The sequence below is a fragment of the Maylandia zebra genome, linkage group LG18, assembly GCF_041146795.1.
Source record: "Maylandia zebra isolate NMK-2024a linkage group LG18, Mzebra_GT3a, whole genome shotgun sequence".
NCBI lineage: Eukaryota > Metazoa > Chordata > Actinopteri > Cichliformes > Cichlidae > Maylandia > Maylandia zebra.
The window spans coordinates 2,214,067-2,237,125 of record NC_135184.1 but is presented as its reverse complement, the minus strand read 5'-3'; the positions used below and the strand labels follow the sequence as shown (position 1 = coordinate 2,237,125).

The 23,059-nt window shown below is 41.3% G+C and overlaps 1 protein-coding gene across 2 annotated transcripts; it reads left to right on the top strand.

Moving 5' to 3' along the window:
- Positions 1 to 1,371: 1,371 nt before the first annotated feature.
- Positions 1,372 to 18,723, top strand: LOC112432401 (immunoglobulin lambda-1 light chain-like). 2 transcript variants are annotated; one of them, XM_076876721.1, is made up of 5 exons: positions 1,372 to 1,562; positions 1,655 to 1,975; positions 16,411 to 16,458; positions 17,811 to 18,136; positions 18,198 to 18,723. In XM_076876721.1, the coding sequence occupies exons 1-5, from the start codon at positions 1,520 to 1,522 to the stop codon at positions 18,417 to 18,419; spliced, it is 960 nt and encodes a 319-aa protein (XP_076732836.1). In that variant the 5' UTR covers positions 1,372 to 1,519; the 3' UTR covers positions 18,420 to 18,723. The 2 variants fall into 2 exon arrangements, with proteins under 2 accessions (XP_076732836.1, XP_076732837.1); XM_076876722.1 differs by lacking the exons at positions 1,372 to 1,562; positions 1,655 to 1,975 and having other exon boundaries at positions 15,727 to 16,458; positions 17,811 to 18,122; positions 18,262 to 18,723.
- The last annotated feature ends 4,336 nt before the right edge of the window (positions 18,724 to 23,059 follow it).

Genomic DNA, 23,059 nt, shown 5'->3' with positions numbered 1-23,059 from the left:
TGTTGCAGTTAATAATACAACAGCTTCTTGCCATTTTTTGTGTTTCTTTTTATCACTGTGTAACTGAGTTCAATTGAAAGCCTGCGTGCGCTAGTACCTCTTGCCACAAGTTCCCAGAATCCTTTGCGGTTTTACCCCTGAATGACGTCACATTTTCAATCTTTATCCTGGTGGGCCGGTCTCTAGTCAAAATGCCCGGGCCGATTTTTTGTCCCAGTCCAGCCTTGGTCTGCTTTGACTATTTATAAATGAAAGGTATAAAATATCATCCATCTCTGTGTTTCAAGGTTTGATTCAACTTTATTCCAACTCATTGCCTGACATGTGTCTGTATGTTGGCATGGTAGGAACAGCAGGGCATGGGTCTGAGTGAAGGCAAACTTTCAAGAGGACAAAGGCGTGTCCATATTTGACACAAGTGCAGGAGGACAAATTAGAAATTCGCTGAACTTTAGTGATGCTTTTAAAGAATCTGTCATTTTAAAATCTTAAATGCAAATATAAAATCTGATGAGATTTATTCCACAGATTTGTGTTTTATGTCAGGGTAAATAATCTATAACAAGTTAAGTGATTTACTATGAAGTGAAAAAGAGCAAATATGAAACAGATGTTGTCATGGAGGAGTGGACTCAGGCGCAGACAAACTCAGACGCTCGATGGCGAAGAATTAAGTGAAGTTTATTACAGGAGGTTCGGTGTGACGACAACGAGTGATGAAAACAAACATGAACTAAAGGCGAGAGCCTAAAAATCGGCTCTGAGGTAAATGACTCATTTACAAGGTGTCACGTATCACAGCACGCTGTGAGACGCTGTCAGCAGCACTGAAGGAAACACTGTGAACAGTGTTGAGACCACACCAGCCTCTCCCATCCTTTTGTCTTATAGAGATCACAGAGATGTTTCCAAATATTCCTGCTTTTGTACTGTTGTGTAAATGTGTGTGTAAAGGTGGATGACTGCCTGCTGCAGATGAAATCTAACCATGGGTACAAATAAATGAAGCTGACGTGAAACACAGCCCTGTTTTTATTACTGTTTATAGATATTAGAATTGATGATCATCATTTTAATGATTCTTAAAACTGTCGTCAACAAAACAGAACAATTAAAAATGAGATGCTGTGAATATTATTTATTCATTTTTATTCACACAAACAAAGAAAAGGTGAAGATGTTCAAAAAGTTAGATGAAGAAGAAAACCACAGGTAACAGTGTGTGTTAGTAAATTCACAGCAACATGAATGTTTCTGAGTGTTTGTGCATCATGTGACCCAGATTTTTGGATCTGCTGTCAGATTGAAATGAAGACGATGAAACCACAGCAGCTTCAGCTGAGCTGTCAATCAGCAGCAGCAGTCTTATCTGTGGGCCGCAGGGGCTGATGGGAGCTTTGAGGACCTGTTAGAAACCACGTGGCCCTCGTCTGATCTCACAGCTCGTCCTTGTTTGGCCTCAGCTGCATCAGAGCGCCACTTCTCCCCAGGTTCACCAGAGGAAACACCACTGCACAAAATGCTTTTCCTCCCAGCTGCTGCTCTGTGCTGTCTGTGTTCAGGTGAGTGTTTCCAGCCAATCAGGAGCCAACAAAGTCAACCTGTAACAAACACTGTCACACTAACCTTCATCTATCTGTCTGTGTCTCTACAGCACTGGTTACCATGGCAGCACAGCTGATTCAGGATGATTTAACATTGACCAGGAGAGTTGGAGAAAGTGTCTCCTTCAGCTGTGGAGGAAATGAACAGTGCGCTGACAGGGATATAGACTGGTACCAGAAAAATGAAACATTCAGAGTGATTCTGCGTATTGATACAAGAGATTGTCGTGTTACTTCAGATTATGGTCATCCTCAGAAAGATGATTTCTCAGTTGGAGATAAGCAAAATGGTTGTAAACTACAGATAGAGAAAGTTAAACGTGATCATTCAGCCACCTACTACTGCGTCTGTTGGAAGGAAGATTCCCACAGTGAGAAATGATCCCTGCAGCCTGAACAAAAACCAACAGATGAACAGATGTCAAACAGTGTCTGTGACAGGAAGAGAGCAGTAAACCACAGCCCAGCTTCACATGTTTCACCTCCATCTCAGAGTCACAAACATACTGAGCTCAGGGACCATTTTTATTTACTGCTGTCAGAAATTCAATTCGATTTATTTCTGTTTAAACAGATTTTTCATCCTGTTTTAAGACAGAAACAAGAGGAACAGATGACATCAAACTTCCAAATGTAAACAAATGTATCCTCAGTCCCACAAAAACATTTATTCAAAGTGAAAGAAAAACAGATTGTGTCAAACTGAGTCAAAGTCCATCCCTCATTCACAGTGTTAATGTTCTCTTCATGAAAACTCTTCCAGCAGCACTTGTTGTTTAACACCTTTCAGTACATTTAACCAGACACTTGGACTGATGTCAGGTCAGGATCTTGTCCTTCTAGCAGCGGCTCATTAGGACGCTGATTTTGTTGGACACATTTCCATCTAGTTGGTCCAAACCCAGCAGGTCATGGCCGCCCTGACCTGGTTGTGTCAGAGGTTTGTTCCCTGAAAAACAGAGCTGCTCCTTCCCACTGTCTGCAAGTCCTGCTAGTAAGGAAATGTTGTACATTTAGTGTTTCTCTTCATGATGTTGAAAGGTTTTAATTCCCTCTTTGGTTTTAAGTCCTGTTAGTCGTGCTTTATCCTCACATAGAGAATTTAGGAAACATGTCGTCCTGAACAAGCAGCTTGTATTAAGATATGTGGTCTGAGCCTCCTTCAGCTTTCAGAATAAACATGAGTTTTACATGATTTAGTCTCTGACTGAAAGTAAACAGGAAGGAGATGAAAAGCCAACAGAAGTGTCCTGAAAGACAACCTGAGCAAACTGGTGGTTTTCCTGCAGACTAAGGAAAACTGCAGGGTCAGACCTGCTGCTTCCACCTACAGAGCCTCTGTCAGTGCCCCAGGTCAGCCGTGGTACAATGTAGCTGCTGTCAGCAGTGAGTGAATGTGTGAATGACTGAATGTAGTGTAAAACGCTTTGGGGTCCACGGGACTAAGTAACAGAGATGGGCAGTAACGCGTTACTTGTAACGCGTTACTGTAATCTGATTCCTTTTTTCAAGTAACGAGTAAAGTAAGGGATTACTATTGCAAAATCGGTAATTAGATTACCGTTACTTTCCCGTAGGAACGCTGCGTTACTGCGTTACTAAAACCGTGATTTTTTTTGCGAGAATGTCTCATGACAGTGACGTAAGCAAGTGCGACGTTGGTGACAGCAGCTGTGTGCAGATCAACAATGGATAATATATCGAGTGCGGGAGAGAGTATGAGCGTGCAGCGTTTAAAGTGTGGAAGTACTGACCTTACTTTGAGTTTGATTCCATAAAAAGTGACAAAAACATTAGTGTCCGCTGTGCGTGGGAAGAAAACTTCTTTTTACAGCGAAAAAAACCCCTAAACTTCCGAGCAAGCACCGAGTAGCTACGACGTGATGGGAAACTCACAGAGACACTCGCGCGGATTCTTCAACTGACCGCAGCACACCTACACCAGGGTAACCCTCCGCCTACCCTGCTCCTGCTTTACAGGTGAAAATAGAGCAAAAGGACCGCTGAGTCTTTGACTTTATTTATTTTCTGCTGTGTTTTACTTGCATCTGTTTGAAAGAGTGAGTGAAAACACAAAAAATATTTTATTTTATGTGCTGGAATGTGTAGAAAATAGGTTTAAATGTTAAACTAATTTATTCAAGTCAGAGAATGTTGCATATAATTAAATGTTTTGCTTGATGCATAAAGTTAAAAGATTAAAACTGATAAAACAAGTTAAAAAAAGAGACTTTTCCATTTGATTACATTTTGTATGATGGATTATGTAGAAAAAGTAGAATTGAGCTGAAAGATCTATCACTTTATCACCTCTTCAGGTTGTAAATCGTGTTTTTAAAAAGTAACTAAGTAACTAAGTAACTAAGTAATTAATTACTTTTGAAAATAAGTAATCAGTAAAGTAACGGGATTACTTTTTGGGGGGAGTAATCAGTAATTAGTTACTGATTACTTTTTTCAAGTAACTTGACCAACACTGCTAAGTAAAGCCCTATACAAATACAGGCCATTTACCATTTAAGTTGTACTTGATGTCCTCGTCCTGGCTGATGTCCTGGGATTTTCTGCACTACAACCACATTAGTGTTCTTCTTCATGCCACCTTGTGAAGTATACCTCAGCCTCATGTAGCAAAACACCACCACAGCATGATGCTGCTGGCAAAGTGTCATGTGACCTGGGGGTAGAAAGAGATTGAAGCCCCCCGACCCCCCCGCTGCCACCTGTTATTACAGCTGAGAGGGTGTGGTGACAGGAGGCTAAAATACAGCAATTTTCATTTAATATTCTCCAAATATGTTAAAAGCAAATAATCTGGTCTGTAGGAATGCAGGGAGATAAGAAATGTCATCAACTCATCTTTCAAGTGATTCTGAATCAGAGAAATAGCATCAAGTGTTGTACACTTTGAACACAGAACCATAATTTATATGTGATCTTACTGAAGATTAATTATGCATAATTGCACCATACAGATCAGAATATTAAATATAAATATGTTTAAGTTAACCAGTTTTATGATCCTGAAAATTAGGCCTCTGAGAGTTTGTCCTTTGAGTGTGTGTGTGTGTGTGTGTTTGTGTGTGTTATGAGACACGCAGGCACCGGTTTCTTCATCTCTGACTTTTATAATAGTGGAACCCCGGCTTACAAAGACCCCATTTAATGAAAAGTTCAAGTTACGAAGGCACTTAACGGCAATATTTCTGCCCGTGATACGGCAAAATGCCCACGTAACGACATAGATAAAGAAAAAAAAATTAATTAAATTCCATAATGTTATGTACATGTACACGTACGTATGTATGCATGTGTAACCCACTCCTGGGTAAGTACACCTCACTCTAGATTCGGGGATGAGCTGGACATGAGTGCGAATAATCATAACACACAGAAATTTCAGACTTTGACAATAACAGTTTTCACAGCAAAACAACAACTAGGGCCCTTAAAATAAAAATTTAAAATTGTCCCTTTGAAAGTATTTGCTAGTTGCAACCTTATAGTTCAGTTTGTTCCTCAGAGTTTATAGAGTAGAGGGTCAGTCAAGTCAAAACACAGATCGAATGAGGGAATGATCTGCAATGATCTGTCAGTCAGCAAAAAAAGGGTGAAGTTTCACACTTAGTGTTTTTATAGTCTAGAGTGCACTCTTTTTATCCGTTCACTGTTGCCAGCCGGGGTGACTGGTGGAATCCTACCAGAAACCAGATAAACCATTGGCCGTCTGACTGGTTGTGCAGATCTGGATCCTGGAAATCACACTGGGAGGCTCGCCATCAATTGGAATCACTGGTCTTTTCTCGTGGAGCTCAAAGCTCACTAAAAGACCTGACATCCTGAAAAATTGTAGTACTCGAGACACGTGGAACACTATTAACTTAGCCGCCACCTCTGCTGATTTCGGCAGCTCTGTCTAACATTCAACTCACTATTGAAATGTTAGCCGATAACTTCTGAACACTCTTTGACAACTTTTATGAAGCCTTGCTTCCGTAACTGCGGCAGTTTCTGCTGCTAATCAAGATAGCTTCAGATTTTTCTTTTCCTCGAATGGCTGGTATCAATACCCCATGTTAAAACACACAACTTCCTGTTAACCTTCAAATTAAAAGCTCCTGCTAGGCACAGCAGGAAGTGTGGAAATAAACACATTTTTTCACTTCTTGTGACAATAAAATAAAACAAATAAAAGAATGATTCTGAAACTAAACAAATACCTTATAAAGCTCATCTTATTTTTACCCGTTTCTCCAGCTGGGTTACACATGCATACGTATGCTTTCTTCAACCTCCACCACCTCCTCCTCCACCAAGAACTTCGTCTGCAGCCAGCACCGCCTCACTCAAAAGGCGATGGAAAAATGTGCTTCGACTTATGAAAAATTTGACCTACGAAAGACCCTCTGGAACGAATTAACTTTGTAAGTCGGGGTTCCACTGTATATGATTTATTTAAAAGAAATTCATATTGAGTGAACTGTGGTTGATAAACAGTAAAAGAATGTGTTTGTGTGTAACTGGAGTAAAAAAGGACAATGCCAAAATGAATGTTCTTGTGAAAATGTCCTGATGGAAGTAAGGTTGCATAAACTGCATAAAACAAGATGTGAAGCATATTTTCATGTGTATGTAATAGAATTTTCTGTGTTAAGATTATTACAGAAATGAAGAAAATGTAATGAAGGTGTCACAGGCTCGGTCTCTGACCCAGTGTTTTGAGTTTTATTTTGTAGGTTTGACGTTTTCATGTTAGTTTGGTGAATATAAGTTTGTGTTTATTCTTATTTTGGGTTTAGTGGAGGTTTAGGTTAGTGATTATATATCATCTAACTCCATGGTTTCTGTTTGTGGTTCCTTGTCCAGTCTCATGTGTTTTAGGTCTGTTAAGCTTTTGTTGTCGTGTATAAGTCTTCATGTTCTCTATTTTATTTTGAAAAGGGTCTTATGTTCTGTGTTCGTGTGGTTAGTTTTACTCTCCCTGTGTCATTATGTTTCATTCCAGCTGTGTCCTCATGTGTCTCCACTTCCCCTGATCACCTCATGTGTGTATTTAAGTCCTCAGTCTTCCTGTGCTCAGTGTCGCGTTGTCTGTGTTTCCTTCTGTATGTACCCCTTGTCACAGTTTCCCAGTCAGGTCACAGTAAGTTATGAAGTCCCAGTGAGAGTCCTAGTTTCCCAGTTTATGTTCAGGTTTTCCCTCAGTTTTGCATTTTTGTGAATTTTCAGCCCTAAATAAAGGTTGGCTTTTCGTTAAGTGCAGTTTTGTCTCCTTGCCTCTGTCTGCGCTTGGGTCCTCTACTCTCTCCACACGGTCTTCCCCCTGCAGCTCGTGACATGAGGTCTTTAAGCAAACGTTTTTAAAAAAAAGTTAGAAATAGATGATAAGGTGGGACATTGTATGATCAGATGTCAACAACTTAATTGGATGGACAAAATGTGAAGATCTCCAGTAGGAGAGGATTCAAGTTTTTTATTTGTCACAAACAGGTAACAACAACCAGAGATGGGCAGTAACGCGTTACTTTTAACGCGTTGCTGCAATCCGATTACTTTTTTCAAGTAACGAGTAAAGTAAGGGATTACTATTGCAAAAACGGTAATTAGATTACTTTCCCGTAGGAACGCTGCGTTACTGCGTTACTAAAACCGTGATTTTTTGCGAGAATGTCTCATGACAGTGACGTAAGCAAGTGCGGCGTTCGTGACAACAGCTGTGTGCAGATCAACAATGGACAATATTGTCACGGTCTGGCTGGCAGACCGTGGGGGTGTAGGGAAGGAGGACCCAGGCGCGGTGCTCTGTGTGTAAACAGTGCATTTATTTACAGTGTATGAAACTAAACAACAATAAATCCCCGTGCTTTCCCCAGACTCCCGTGTCGTGTCTTCTCCCAGTGTTTGTGCTCTCCGCTCCCGTGTCTCAGCACTCCCTGTGCTGGCTGCTGTCTGGCACTCCACCCCTCTCCTGGGGACACAATAGAAGCAGGACACATACAACCGCGGGCATACACACACACTAACCAAGCACAACTGGGTGACTAACGTGGAGTCTCAAGCAATGATCCCGCGTCGGTGGGAGCTCCCGACGAGGCCTGATCAGCAGCAGGTGTGTGGCTTCGGGTGTGGCCAGACCGCCAGCAGGGCCACACCCACCAGGCCTGAAGGCGCCCGTCGAAACACACACACACGCAAACAGGGAGAAGGACAGCAACACCAAATATACATACAATAATAATATAATTCATAACTGCTCAGGGATCCTGGGTCGCTCAGACCTCCGCCTACCCTACTCCTGCTTTACAGGTGAAAATAGAGCAAAAGGACCACTAGTCTTTGACTTTATTTATTTTCTGATGTGTTTTACTTGCATCTATTTGAAAGAGTGAGTGTTAACACAAAAAATATATATATTTTATGTGCTGGAATGTGCAGAAAATAGGTTTAAATATTAAACAAATTTCTTCCAGTCAGAGAATGTTGCATATAATTAAATGTTTGCTTGATGCATAAAGTTAAAAGATTAAAACTAATAAAACTAGTTTTAAAAAGAGACTTTTCCATTTGATTACCATATAAATAATGACACTGGACGCAACGTGTTCGGGTGATGTTTCCCAACTTTACTCGTAACCCGGAAGTTCCCCCACACACAGCCTTATGGGAACAGTAGTCTACCGCTACACCTCCTCCTTTTAGCTAAAGACATACTTCATAACAACTCTAACAGCTCACTAGAACAGAAATGGGGAGCATCATCAAACGTGAAAATTATACACATCCCACACTTGTTCACTTACATTTAAACGAAACACATTATTGTAAACATCTCCAGCAGCCTAACCCAGCTTTGAATAGGGCATGAATGGATAACTTCAGAGAATTACACATCCAGTCTTTCAGGAGGTCTCACCACTCGACCAGATCTGGTAATAGTCCCTGTTGGTCTGAGGTGGCTCCTATTTCTCCTCAGAAAACCCCTGTCTGTCTCTACCACATAGGATCTGGGAGCACGGGCAGGTCCAACTGCTGCTCCAGTGGTTCCTTCAGTGGTAATCCACACTTTCTGTCCTGACGATAGTTCCAGAAGTGGTCTGACTCTATGTCTGCGGTTGTAGTGTTTTGCCTGCTCACGCCTCCCCTCCTCATCTTTTTTGCGAAAAGCCTGTAGGTCGGGCCACTTTGGCACCAGCTTTGCCACAGCTTGTGGCAGCGTGGTCCGCAGTTGTCTCCCCATTAGCAACTGCACCGGCGAGAGCCCATGTTCCAGTGGGGTGGCCCTGTACGCTAGCAGTGCTCTGGTGTAGTCACAGTCCTTTTTCCACAAGTCTTTAATGGTACGAACAGCGCGTTCTGCCTCCCCATTGGCTTGGGGGTACCTGGGGCTGCTCGTTTCATGTGTGAACTGATACTCTTTGGCAAAGTGCTTGAACTGTTCTGAGGAAAATTGCGGCCCGTTATCCGATACCACAGTCTCGGCAATGCCATGTCTTGCAAATGCCTCTTTTATATCATTAATAGCAGAGATGGGCAGTAACGCGTTACTTGTAACGCGTTACTGTAATCTGATTACTTTTTTCAAGTAACGAGTAAAGTAAGGGATTACTATTGCAAAATCGGTAATTAGATTACCGTTACTTTCCCGTAGGAACGCTGCGTTACTGCATTACTAAAACCGTGATTTTTTTTGCGAGAATGTCTCATGACAGTGACGTAAGCAAGTGCGACGTTGGTGACAGCAGCTGTGTGCAGATCAACAATGGATAATATATCGAGTGCGGGAGAGAGTATGAGCGTGCAGCGTTTAAAGTGTGGAAGTACTGACCTTACTTTGAGTTTGATTCCATAAAAAGTGACAAAAACATTAGTGTCCGCTGTGCGTGGGAAGAAAACTTCTTTTTACAGCGAAAAAAACCCCTAAACTTCCGAGCAAGCACCGAGTAGCTACGACGTGATGGGAAACTCACAGAGACACTCGCGCAGATTCTTCAACTGACCGCAGCACACCTGCACCAGGGTAACCCTCCGCCTACCCTGCTCCTGCTTTACAGGTGAAAATAGAGCAAAAGGACCGCTGAGTCTTTGACTTTATTTATTTTCTGCTGTGTTTTACTTGCATCTGTTTGAAAGACTGAGTGTAAACACAAAAAATATTTTATTTTATGTGCTGGAATGTGTAGAAAATAGGTTTAAATGTTAAACTAATTTATTCAAGTCAGAGAATGTTGCATATAATTAAATGTTTTGCTTGATGCATAAAGTTAAAAGATTAAAACTGATAAAACAAGTTAAAAAAAGAGACTTTTCCATTTGATTACATTTTGTATGATGGATTATGTAGAAAAAGTAGAATTGGGCTGAAAGATCTATCACTTTATCACCTCTTCAGGTTGTAAATCGTGTTTTTAAAAAGTAACTAAGTAACTAAGTAACTAAGTAATTAATTACTTTTGAAAATAAGTAATCAGTAAAGTAACGGGATTACTTTTTTGGGGGGAGTAATCAGTAATTAGTTACTGATTACTTTTTTCAAGTAACTTGACCAACACTGATTAATAGTGACCTCTGCTGTTGTGTGTCTCAGTTCAGCTATCTCAATGTACCTTGAGAAAAAATCAATAATCAGCAGGAAATGTTTCTTTGACCACTCGAACAGATCCATACTGACTTTTTGCCATGGGCGGTCAGCAACAGGAGTCACCAGCATTGGTTCACGGCACTGTAACCTGTGTTTTTGACATGTTTCGCACCTGTCTACCATCTGACGTATTTGGGTTGAGATGCCCGGCCACCACACCAACTCTTTTGCTCTGGCCCTGCATTTTGAAACGCCCTGGTGGCCTTCATGCAAACGTGACAAAACCTCTGCTCTCATTTGAGGTGGTATCACGAGTCTCTTCCCTTTCATGAGAAGACCATGGACTAGATTGAAGTCCATTCTGTATTGCCAGTACCCCTTTAACTCTGGATCTAGTTTACCTTTTTCTGGCCAGCCTGTCCCACATTGATACACCACCTTTCTACACAGGTCATCCATTTCCTGCGCCAACTTAATCTCCTCCAGCCTTTTATCTGTTGCTGGGAGATGGGAAACTACACCGTCCACGAAAACCTCCACCTCTTTTTCCAGCTGAAGATGCCCCAGCAGAAGGAGGCCCCGCCAGCGGTGCTCGTGAGAGAGCATCAGCGGTGACGAGGTTCTTCCCTGGAACATGGACAATGGTGAAAGTAAAGCGCAGCAGCCTGAGGCGGAATCTCAGGATGCGTGGAGGCAGGTCGTCCAGGCCTCTTGTGCTCAGAAGAGGACCAGGGCTTTGTGATCTGTAATTAGAGTGAACTGTAATCCCATGAGATAAGATGACAGTCGTTCACACGCCCACGTTACAGCGAGCGCCTCCTTTTCTATCTGCGCGTAGCGTTTCTCTGTGCCTGTGAGACCTCTTGAGATATATGTGACCGGTCGCCAGGAGTGGTCAGACTGTTTCTGAGTGAGAACAGCTCCAATACCGTATGGCGATGCATCTGCAGTGACTCGTGTATCTGCTGAGTTGGAGTACTGAGCGAGCACTTCCGGAGAGCTTAATATCCTTTTTAGTCTCCTAAACACTGTTTCCTGTGGCTCCGCCCATATCCACTCGTTTCTGTCTTTTAGCAGTTCCTTTAATGGTGTGGTGATTGTGGCTAGTTGTGGCATAAACTTGGCAAGATAGTTGGCCATGCCCATGAGACGGCGCATATCTGCCGCACTCTGAGGCTGTGGCAGCTGCTGGTTTGCTGTTATCTTGTTGGGATCAGCCTCAATGCCTTTTGCTGACACTTTGTGTCCCACAAAGATTATTGGACTTTTAGCAAACTCACACTTCTCATTCAGAGTGAGACCATCCTTCTGAAACTTTTGAAGGACACAGTGCAACCTCTGGTCGTGCTCCTGCCTGTCTCTGCCATATATAAGCACATCATTGGCGTGACAAATCACCCCTTCAAAATCTTCCAGCATCTGTGACATTCGCCTTTGGAAATGTTCCGGCGCCGATGCAATGCCAAAATGAAGGCGGTTGAACTGAAACCTTCCAAAAGGCGTGATGAAGGTAGTGAGTGGCCTTGACTCTGGCGTGAGCGGAATTTGCCAGAATCCAGACCGGGCGTCAAGCTTTGTGAACACTTTAGGATCTTTCATCATCGCTAGTGTTTGATCTACTGCTGGGAGGATGTGTCTTTCTCTTTTGACTACTGTGTTCAGGGGTGTGAGGTCCACACATATTCTGGGGGGCTTTCCTGCTGGTCTGGGGACCACTACCATGCCAGAACACCACTCTGTAGGCTCAGTGACTTTGGAGATAACACCCATTTCTTCCATTCTGTGCAGCTCATTTCTCACTGCATCTCTGAGGGGAAGAGGAACACGTCTTGGGGCAGATAGGGCTATTGGTACAGCTCCTTGCTCTAGCTCAATGTGATAAGGCTCCCTCAGCACGCATAAACCTTTAAAAACGTCTGGGTATGCTGCCCTGAAATCTGTCACCGATTCCGTTACTGTGCTTACTCTGTACACAAGGCCTCACACGCTGGCCTGCTTAGCAGTGGCTGTACTAGACCTGACAGACGTCTTGGGAAACACTGCACCTTTTCACTGCTAGCTGTGCCTCGAAGCAGCCTTTAACATTGAGTGGGTTACTGCCCGGCCCTAGTAACTTCTTTCTGGGTCTCTGCAGCTTACCATCCCTGTCTGGACTGTACAAACCCTCTGGAATAGATGTAACATCCGCCCCTGTGTCGAGTTTAAAATATACATTTCCCCCATTTAACTTGACCTTTTGCACCCAGGGCTGTGACCTCCCGGTCTCTACTTCACCCAAGAACACACAATCCTCGCTGTCTGTATCTTTCTGATTTTCTGTCACTTCGCGTAGCGCTGCAGCTTCACTACTGCGACAGACCGCAGCAAAGTGCCCTTTTTTCTGACATTTTCGACACTGTACCTCTTTGGCTGGACATTCTTTCCATGAGTGTTTGTTCTTGCGACGACAGCGGCCACATTCCTTTCCACTTTGCTTGATTGGCTTTTGTTCTTTCTTCTGCCACGTCTGCGTTTTCCCGCGTGTTGTATTTGTCCGTATTGTGTCCATGTTCAGTGTTTTCTCCACTGCCGCGCTGCAGTGAAGTATTGATTGTTGTTTCTTTACCGTTTCGCTCTGCCTAACTTTCTCAATGGCTTTAACAAGAGTCAACTCTGAGTCCATTTGCAGCAGCTCGGACAGTCTTTTGTCTTTTATGCCACTACAGTTCTGTCCCTTATGAGTTCGTCTTTGAGTGCTCCAAATGCACAATTTTCTGCAAGTTTGTGCACAGCAGTTATGAACGACTCTGTACTTTCCCCAACCTGTTGCCATCTGGAGTTAAACTGTGCTCTTTCAAAAATTACGTTATGTTTTCCTACGTAATGTTTTTCAAATGCCTCTTTGACAGTTGCATATTTCTTTTTATCTGCATCGCACAGTGGTAAAACTGCCAAAACATCAGCAGCAGCGTCTCCCATAGCGTACAGGAGTGCGTTAACTTGATACTCGTCTGATTTGTTATCAAGAGCGGTTGCAATGCGAAATCTTTCGAACCTTCTGATCCACTTTGGCCATTTGGCATGATGAGAAAAGTCAAATGTTTCTGGGGGTGTTATTTGTACCGTGGTCGCCATCGTGACGTGTGGATCTCTGGCTTCCTCGCGTTCAGAATCCAAGCTTTCCGGTGCGCCGACCCCGTCTCCTCCCTCCGACATGTGAGGCTCGTGCTCGACCGCGCGCGCACACGCGCCCTGTTGATAGCGCCGCTCACAGCCTCGGCCGCGCTTCACCTGCATGCCGGTCTTGTTCGGGTTACCGATGCGAAAACTTCTCTCGCAGTTAACTGCACCGTACTGTACTCAAAAAAAGAAAAAACTGTGGAGACCTCCGTTCGCACTTCTGACACCACGTATAAATGATGACACTGGACGCAGCGTGTTCGGGTGATATTTTCCAACTTTACTCGTAACCCGGAAGCTTCCCCCACACACAGCCTTATGGGAACAGTAGACTACCGCTACAATTACATTTTGTATGAAGGATTATGTAGAAAAAGTAGAATTGGGCTGAAAGATCTATCGCTTTATCACCTATTCAGGTTGTAAATCGTGTTTTTAAAAAGTAACTAAGTAACTAAGTAACTAAGTAATTAATTACTTTTGAAAATAAGTAATCAGTAAAGTAATTTATTACTTTTTTGGGGAAGTAATCAGTACTGATTACTTTTTTCAAGTAACTTGACCAACACTGACAACAACACATCACTACCAGCAGTAAAAAGTTTAGGCTCAGAGCCTCAGATTCCAGCAGAGATGATTGATCGCAGACCAACATGCGAACCTGCAAACTGGTTTTGTAATTTTTTGCCATGTTAGGGCAAAATATCAAGAAGACCTGGATTTCCACTCAGCACAGAACACAGACATGAGGATGTCCAACATGTCTGTGGCCTGGGCGGGGCCCTTTCTCGCCAATATGTCTGTGAAGGTTCTCTGTCATTCAGGTCATCATACTCTAAGACACTTGAAAAAAAGCATCTGGACGTCTTTAAGTTTCTTGAAGATTTTTCACCTCTCATCCAAGAAGCTTCTTCAGTTCTAGGGTCAAATGGTGGAGAGTCCCACTCCCAACAGGGCTTAAAACTCTGGGACTCTCCACCATTTGCTCTCAGAACTGAAGAAGCTTCTTGGATGAAATGTTTTCAAAAACCACAGGAGAAGATGAGTGGAGGAAACGCAGACAATCCAACGTGGAGCAAAGGCAAACACACACAATAAATACACAGAGGGGAATGAGGGAAAAGCACAACAAGAGGGACACACAAATGAACGTAGTCAAAGGAGCTTGCAAAGAAAAGCGTCTGGACTTCTTTAAGTTGCTTGAAGATGTTTCCCCTCTCATCTGAGAAGCTTCTTCAGTTCTAAAGTCAAATGGTGGGGAGTCCAGTACCTCCTCTTTGACTCCCATCACCCTCTGGAACACAAACTTGGAGTAATTAGGACCCTACACCACCGGGCAGAACATGTTCCCTCTAAGCCTGAAGGGAAAAAGAAGGAACACACACATGTAAAGGAAGCACTTAAAACATGTGGTTATCCTAACTGGGCTTTTATAAAGTCAGCAAAGATGCACAGAAAAGAAGATCAGACACCAGCGAGGGAGGATAAGAAGGACAGACGCAACAACATTGTCATCCCCTATGTAGCCGGTGTATCAGAGAAACTCAGGAGAGTTTTCTCCAAGCATGACATCCCGGTGTATTTCAGACCCAGCAACACGCTCAGACAAAAACTGGTTCACCCGAAAGACAAAACTCCAAAACACAAACTTAACAATGTGGTGTATGCTGTACAGTGCAGCGAGGAATGCCCAGACCTCTACATTGGAGAGACCAAACAGCCACTTTACAAGCGCATGGCACAACACAGAAGAGCCACCTCCACAGGACAAGACTCAGCAGTCCATCTGCATCTAAAGGTCAAAGGTCACTCTTTCGAGGATGTCAATGTTCACATTTTGGACAGAGAGGACAGATGGTTTAAAAGAGGAGTGAAAGAAGCATCTATGCCCACTGTGAGCGACCATCTTTGAACAGAGGTGGTGGTTTACGACACCAACTCTGCCATCTATAATCCAGTTTTGAGATCCTTCCCAGACGCCTTAACACCCACTCACATCCTGGGCCATCTGACCTCAGGAAATCGCATGATAAGGTGAGGCCAGGTTTCACAATGAACTCACCCGAAACTCTGGCTGATTGGGACCCACGCCCAATTTCACACCTTGGCTCAGGCGATTAGAGGATCATCAGGGGGTCCTTTTGTCCCTCTGTGGGGGGAAACTCCCACTGGGTTAAAATCTGGGTCTCTCCACCATTTGACCTTAGAACTGAAGAAGCTTCTCGGATGAGAGGTGAAACGTCTTCAAGTAACTTAAAGAAGTCCAGACGCTTTTCTTTGCAAGCTCCTTTGACAACTGATTTATAGTTAAGCTGATCTTACCCAGCAGACAATGTAGAGTTCAGAGCCGGTATGGGTGAGGGGACTCGCCCAGACAGAGGAAAATGTGCAGGACAGAAGAAACAGCAAAGGAAATCCTGTCAGTGTTGAAAATAGAAGAGCCTGTGCAGACCAACATGTTTCTCTTCTAAAATACACCAGGTGTGGTTTGAAGGACGCAACAAAACCACATCAGAAAGACATCAGAGACTCATCACATCACTCGCTGGATTCACTGGATTCTTTTTCTTTCACCATTATTTGGAACAAAGAGAACAAACGTGACTGGTTTGTGTCATTGTGGTGCTGCATGGCCCACTTTCTCCTGAGATTCAGTTCACAGACAGATGTTCTGATAGTTTTCTTTACAATTTGCTGCTAGAATTCAAAATTGATTGTGTGATTAATGATGGTGAGCCAGATGGGCCAAACCATGATCCTATCAGCAGCATGTTTCATTGTAGTGGTGCATCATTGATGGGATAAATGGACTGGTGCTTATATAGTGATTTTCTGTTTTCATGTGGACTAAAGTAGTGGACTGACCAACAGACTGACATTAACATCAGAGCCGTGCTGCTAGTGTGGCTAAAAGAAAAGAGAAGAAGAGACAGTCATGTTGATATGAACATTAGAGAAACACATCATGGAGCTGAAATATGATCCTGCTTCCTCATTTGGACTCATTCACCTCAGCTGACACGTTCAACAGCAGACAGGTTTTTGTAGCAGTCTGTCTCACTGTGAGAGGAAGATACTACCTCATCTTTGGCTCTGGAACTAAACTGTCTGTAACAGGTAAGAACAAACATTTATTTTCCTTCAGTTGTTTTATTGTAGAAGCTGAAAATGTGTTTAAAGTCAGTTTGTGCTGCTTCAGGCTTTACATGTTAGTTTTTCATCATTAGTAGAGAATTCATCTGCAGCCATTGTTACATAAGAAAAGCTCAATAATCTCTGAAAACATGTTGAAATCTCACTGAACAACTAAACTTATTCTTTATTTCTGCAAATATTAGTGATGTTACAAATATTTAGGATTTGATCCTCTCAGTGATTCTGCTGGTTTTCAACACAAGATCATATTTGATGTTAAAATTAAATTAATATAGATTAACAACAAATATGGTTTCAGGAAATATTTGCTTTATGTTGAGGAACAAATATTTTTTAATAGTCAAACATTCATGTAGCTGCTTCATGAAGGTAAATAGAATTATAAAAACAGATACTGATTAGAAAACTCAGAAATGATATGACAGATAAATTTAGGATGAATTTGACATCGTTAAACTCTGATATTTATTTCTGAGATTAAGTCGGGTGTGTGGATTTGTACGTGACAATAAAAAGTTAATAATACTTAAACTTTCCAAAATACTTTAACATACAAATTTTTATTAAATATATTTTGTCAAATAATTTTTATTTTTATGACTAAAAATATCTTGAAGTATATCTCATATTATTGAAAACGTTTTATTCAACATTTCAGTTTTAATGTTTTAAAATAGTTGCTACAGTTTTTTATTTGAATAAAAACATAAATTAAAATAATCACTGTGTTACTTTTCCAATTTTACACAAAAATATTTGAGAATAAATTAGTCTGAAAGACAAATATGGTCTTTATGGTAAAATATATCAAAGACAAGAAGAATGGAAATTTTATCTGCTGAACTGAATTTTGTGAAATGATATTTAATTTTATTAATAGTACAAAACAATATGAAAAAAGATGAATTTATTTTTGGACAGAAGAGGATCTCTGTTAGAACTCGTGTCTAAGGACTAATAAGAAAAATACATTTTCACTTGTATAAAGACAAATGTAAATATTTTAAAATTGGACTGAACTAAATTTCTATAAAACAATAAAAAGCAAACACATGATGAATTAAACTGAATTTAATTTTAATATTAAAATCATGCTGAGTGTTCCTCATGTGAGCCATGATGACATGAGGTGATGACTGTGTTTGATATGAAGCTGAATCCAGTGTATGTAGTGAACTTTGTGCTGATGAGTAGTTTAGTGATCAGAGTCCATGTAGTTTCCAGGATCAGACTGAATGCAGTGCAGTGCTGGAAGCTGCTGCTGACTGTGTGAATGTGTGTCTGTGCTGCTTGTTGCTGCTGTCAAACTTCAGATGAGCAGGTAGTGAAGCCCGTGGTGAGCGTGTACCCAGCAGCATCCAGAGCCCACCTGGAGGGGAACAGCTCCCTGCTGTGTGTGGCCTCAGCCATGTTTCCTCCTCTGGTCCAGTTCTCCTGGAAAAGACAGAAGAAGAACGGCGGAGAAGCGGAGGAGCTGCCCCCTGCTGAGGGAGAGCAGCTGGAGCTCAGAGAGGCGGGACGCACCATTGCCATCAGGATGGTTGATGGGAGCCATTCTGACACATATAAATACAGCTGCTGGGTGAAGCACGAGGGGGGCACAGTGGAGGCCCGAACACAACAAGGTAATGAAGGCTTGGTGACTGTGTTCAGCAGTGATTCAGCTTCATGTGGAGATGCTGTCAAAGAGAGCAGAGCAGCAGAGGACTGACATTTCTCACTGCAGCTCCAAACATTTGACTCCTTTTCTTTATCCACCCACAGATTATCTTCCTTCTCTTCCTTCTATACACGAGGTGAAGCTGCTCTGCCTGCTGTACACAGTGCTGATAGTGAAGAGTCTGGTGTACTGCTGTGGACTCTCTCTGCTGATGATGCTCACAAACAAGGGAGCGTCCACCAACTGCACACATGCTGACTGACTGTTTCCTGCTCGCCTTTTCCCACCATCAGATTTCCTCCAGTCAGCAGTCAGAAATGTAAATTAACTTCTGGTTGGTTCAATGTTTCATTACTGAGCATTTGACCTTTTCTCATTTAATCATCTTAAACTGTGTAACATAAATTTACAGATAAACATGTTTGATGTGTTTGTAAAAGTGTAGATTCTTTATGTGAAGATTTCTTTTGTACATCTCTGCAGAAAAACTCAGCTGATGCATTCAGATCCCACCATAACAAAATAACAGTGTAGTTATTTGTCTGAAGTAAAAATAAAGATTTGGATTTTAAGAATGCATTTCTCATTTTTTCTGTGATACATAACCTGTGTGACTGCAGCATTCACAGATCATAAACTTGCTCTCCTGCAGCAGACGGGCTGTGTGGGTTTCTGCTCTGCAGCCTCCACACCGTTAGCTGTGGCTTTCGCTTTAATAACACAATGACAGTTACAAGCATGAACTCTGCTTCAAGTTGTTCAGGAAGCATCTGTGTTCATGTGTGTGAGAGAAACAAAGTGTGAACTCAGAGCTGTTACACAGTTGATGTTTAGTACGATCACAAAAGACAAATACAAGATGAAGTCTGAACATTAAATCCCACAGAACTCAAGTTGAACCGTTATGATTTAAAAACACTGAAAAAGGGAATAAATTAAGACAAGATTTGTAAAAACAATTTCACAAAACACCATCAGTTCAGATGGATGTTGAGCATCTTTCCATCTTTTTCTAATAATCATAAATATGTAAAATGTTTAATCAAAATGTGTCATTGATTAATCAGCTTAATTATTCAGACTAGTGCAATTTATACAAATAATATAATTGAAATAAAACATAATTATTATAATTAAGAGCAGCACAGAGAGACAAACTCAAACAAAGAACATTCATCAATTTGATGATTGAACCAGTGCTGAATATTTATTAAGTTCACCCACGCTGTGCTGTAAATTCTGTTGATATGAATATTAAGATTTAACCCTCATAATGTCCCGATTTCCACACACCTGTGGTCCTCAGGGTCACAAATGTGCCCACTTCATTTCAGTGTTTTTAAAGTATAAATTGTCGATCAATTCAGTGTAAAAAATACATGAAATGATCAGTTATTGTGATCATTGTTTCACAACCAGAGTCGGTCGCTTTAACAGATGATCACAGACGGCTTTATGTCAAAGTTAATGTAGGAAGCTGTTTTTAAACGACTTCAAGTTTTTTACTGGCAGCAAATAATCAGGTTTTCCTTTGGGCTCAAAAATGACCCCGTCTGCTTTGACTGTTTATAAATGAAAGGTATAAAATATCATCCATCTCTGTGTTTCAAGGTTTGATTCAACTTTATTCCAACTCATTGCCTGACATGTGTCTGTATGTTGGCATGGTAGGAACAGCAGGGCATGGGTCTGAGTGAAGGCAAACCTTCATGAGGACAAAGGCGTGTCCATATTTGACACAAGTGCAGGAGGACAAATTAGAAATTCGCTGAACTTTAGTGATGCTTTTAAAGAATCTGTGATTTTAAAATCTTAAATGCAAATATAAAATCTGATGAGATTCATTCCACAGATTTGTGTTTTATGTCAGGGTAAATAATCTCTAACAAGTTAAGTGATTTACTATGAAGTGAAAAAGAGCAAATATGAAACAGATGTTGTCATGGAGGAGTGGACTCAGGCGCAGACAAACTCAGACGCTCGATGGCGAAGAATTAAGTGAAGTTTGTTACAGGAGGTTCGGTGTGACGACAACGAGTGATGAAAACAAACATGAACTAAAGGCGAGAGCCTAAAAATCGGCTCTGAGGTAAATGACTCATTTACAAGGTATCAGGTATCACAGCACGCTGTGAGACGCTGTCAGCAGCACTGAAGGAAACACTGTGAACAGTGTTGAGACCACACCAGCCTCTCCCATCCTTTTGTCTTATAGAGATCACAGAGATGTTTCCAAATATTCCTACTTTTGGTAATTTGCAAATTTGACAACTATTGCTGCTAAAGGTAGCAGTACCACAGATTTATTCCACCAGCGGAAGAGTCATCTACTGCTAATGAAAACAATTGTAAACATTAACGTGTTTAACGTCTCCCCGCACACCAAAGGAAACATTAAATAAACGAGCTGTGATACCTGTAACTGTTCCACGTCAGTCGGTTTGATAGTCACTGTCTAGACTTCTATTTCTGTCATTTGAGGTCAGAAGAGGTTTTTTCTTTTCTTTTTTTTACAATTTTACATGTTATAAGCACAAACGAGCACCTTTGTAATTTCAGTTGTTTTCGTTTGTGTCGTCTACCTTGAGGTCCATTTTTTTTTATATAGTTTGTGTTTGTTAGTGTCGACCACAGAGAGAGTTTACTGTCAGGTGTTGACATTGGTGAAAAACCTCAGTGAGCAACTGATGGTTAAAAGTGGTTATAATAAAAATGTTCAATTCATTCAGATATTTCTGTATTCAAAGCAAAAAATGGTTGATGTGAATGAGTGTACCAATGTTAGACACGATATGGTTGAAACTAAAACTTGTTATTGGAGCTTATTTAAACATACCGTGATATATATCGTGTATTGTGATATAGCCAAAAAATATTGTGATATTAGATTTTCCTCATATCGCCCGGCCGTACACAGGAGCCCTCAAGCTCCCAGATTAAAGACCGCCCCGGGGCAAGTGGGGAGTGCAGACTGAAGGCCTTATTTTATTCTCTAAACTATATTTACATCTCTGTGGTGAAAACATGACACAAACACACACTACAAACTTCAGTAACAACTCAAAAAACAGATATAACAAAGAGCAAAGCACTCCCCCAGGTTTTGGGGTGTTTTTTACATTTCTTTTACCGCAGGCAGTAAAAGATCAAGTGCTCGGGGCCTTCAGCGGCTCTCACTTTTATTCATTTAAATTTCTAAAATGTTCCATCTTGGAAAAACAGACTTTTCAGTCTTTGTTTATCAGCATCAGTGGGTCCGACTCACTTGTATTAACACATTATCTCGTGCTACTGTCTGAATGTCATAACCTATTAAAAACCCACACAAAGCCAAACATGTGGGCATGAAAAATATCACTTTGTTGTCCCACACAAAATATCACAAACAATGTTCGACTCATAATGTTGATGACTTGAAATATCCACAAGATGTTTTATATAAAGGGCAATAATGTGTCATACAGTGCAGGTCAACATCATATTCTAGTGTCTATCATTTTCCCCTGAGCTCATATTTCTATTTCAATTCAAAACATCTTAATTCCAGCTGTGTTTCAGCTAGAAGTATGTCCACAAAACACCAAACAGTATCTATAGTTTGTTTATCCCTAAAGTGCTCTGAGGTAAAAGAGAAAAAAATGAATTAAAATTAAAACTTTCATCCAAACAAAATCATTGAATCGCTGAAAATCGTCTCTTTTATTAGTGATTACAGGATATTTATGTTCTTAAATAGAATCTGTATCAAGATAAACACTAAAAATGATTTTGTAAAACCTACTGATTACATTTTCATTTGCATGATGCAGATAACAAATGAACTATGACTGTAGTGAACTTTGTGCTGATGAGTAGTTTAGTGATCAGAGTCCATGTAGTTTCCAGGATCAGACTGAATGCAGTGCAGTGCTGGAAGCTGCTGCTGACTGTGTGAATGTGTGTCTGTGCTGCTTGTTGCTGCTGTCAAACTTCAGATGAGCAGGTAGTGAAGCCCGTGGTGAGCGTGTACCCAGCAGCATCCAGAGCCGTGTCACAAACCTGTTTTCAGCCTTTACATGTTTGTGATAGGAATCTGAAGTAAAACTGTTAAGGTACAAAATCCAGAATCAACAGTCAAACATAATCCAAGCAAAGTTGTTTGTATTTAATGAGTTGCCCATATGAATGACTACATAGTCGAGCATTATTTTACACATTTATGTAACTGAATGTATTTGATAATTGTAATAAATTGTAATTGTAAAGCAAACGTAACCCAACAACATCTGGAGTTTTGTAAATCACAGTCAGAGTGCAGAAAATGTATTTTGATGAGTCTTAAACTACACAGTGAAACCAGAGTGGCTGTAATTTAAGACTTAAGGTGAAGAATTTGTTTCTTGTTTCCTTCAGTGACACACGCTGACCTGTGTGAATCAAACTTCCTCTCTTACAGCAGACGGGCTGTGTGGGTTTCTGTTCAGCAGCCTCCACAGTCAGCTGTGGCTTTGCATTTCAACACAACAACAGCTGCAACCACCAATTCTAGATAAGAATGATTCCAGTAACGACCTGACATGTGAGAGAAACAGCTCAAGTCCTGGACTCAGAGCTGAGAAATGAACTTTAGTGGAATCAGAGGAGAGACGATGCTCAGGCTCAACACTCGACCTTCGTTCTTACCCATAATTTTCCACTGAGAAGAGCATTTACAGAAGATATTATAAAGTGTGAACGTACAGTGTGTTTGTTGTCTTCCCTAAAATAACAAAACAAAAACTGTGAACATTTGTGCATAACAACGTACAGTAGAGTCAAAATATTTATATTATATTTGTATTTATATTGGTTCCTGAAATAATAACAAACAAGTGTATATTTATTGTAAAGGTCTGTAAGAAATGTATCAACTGATATGTCTCC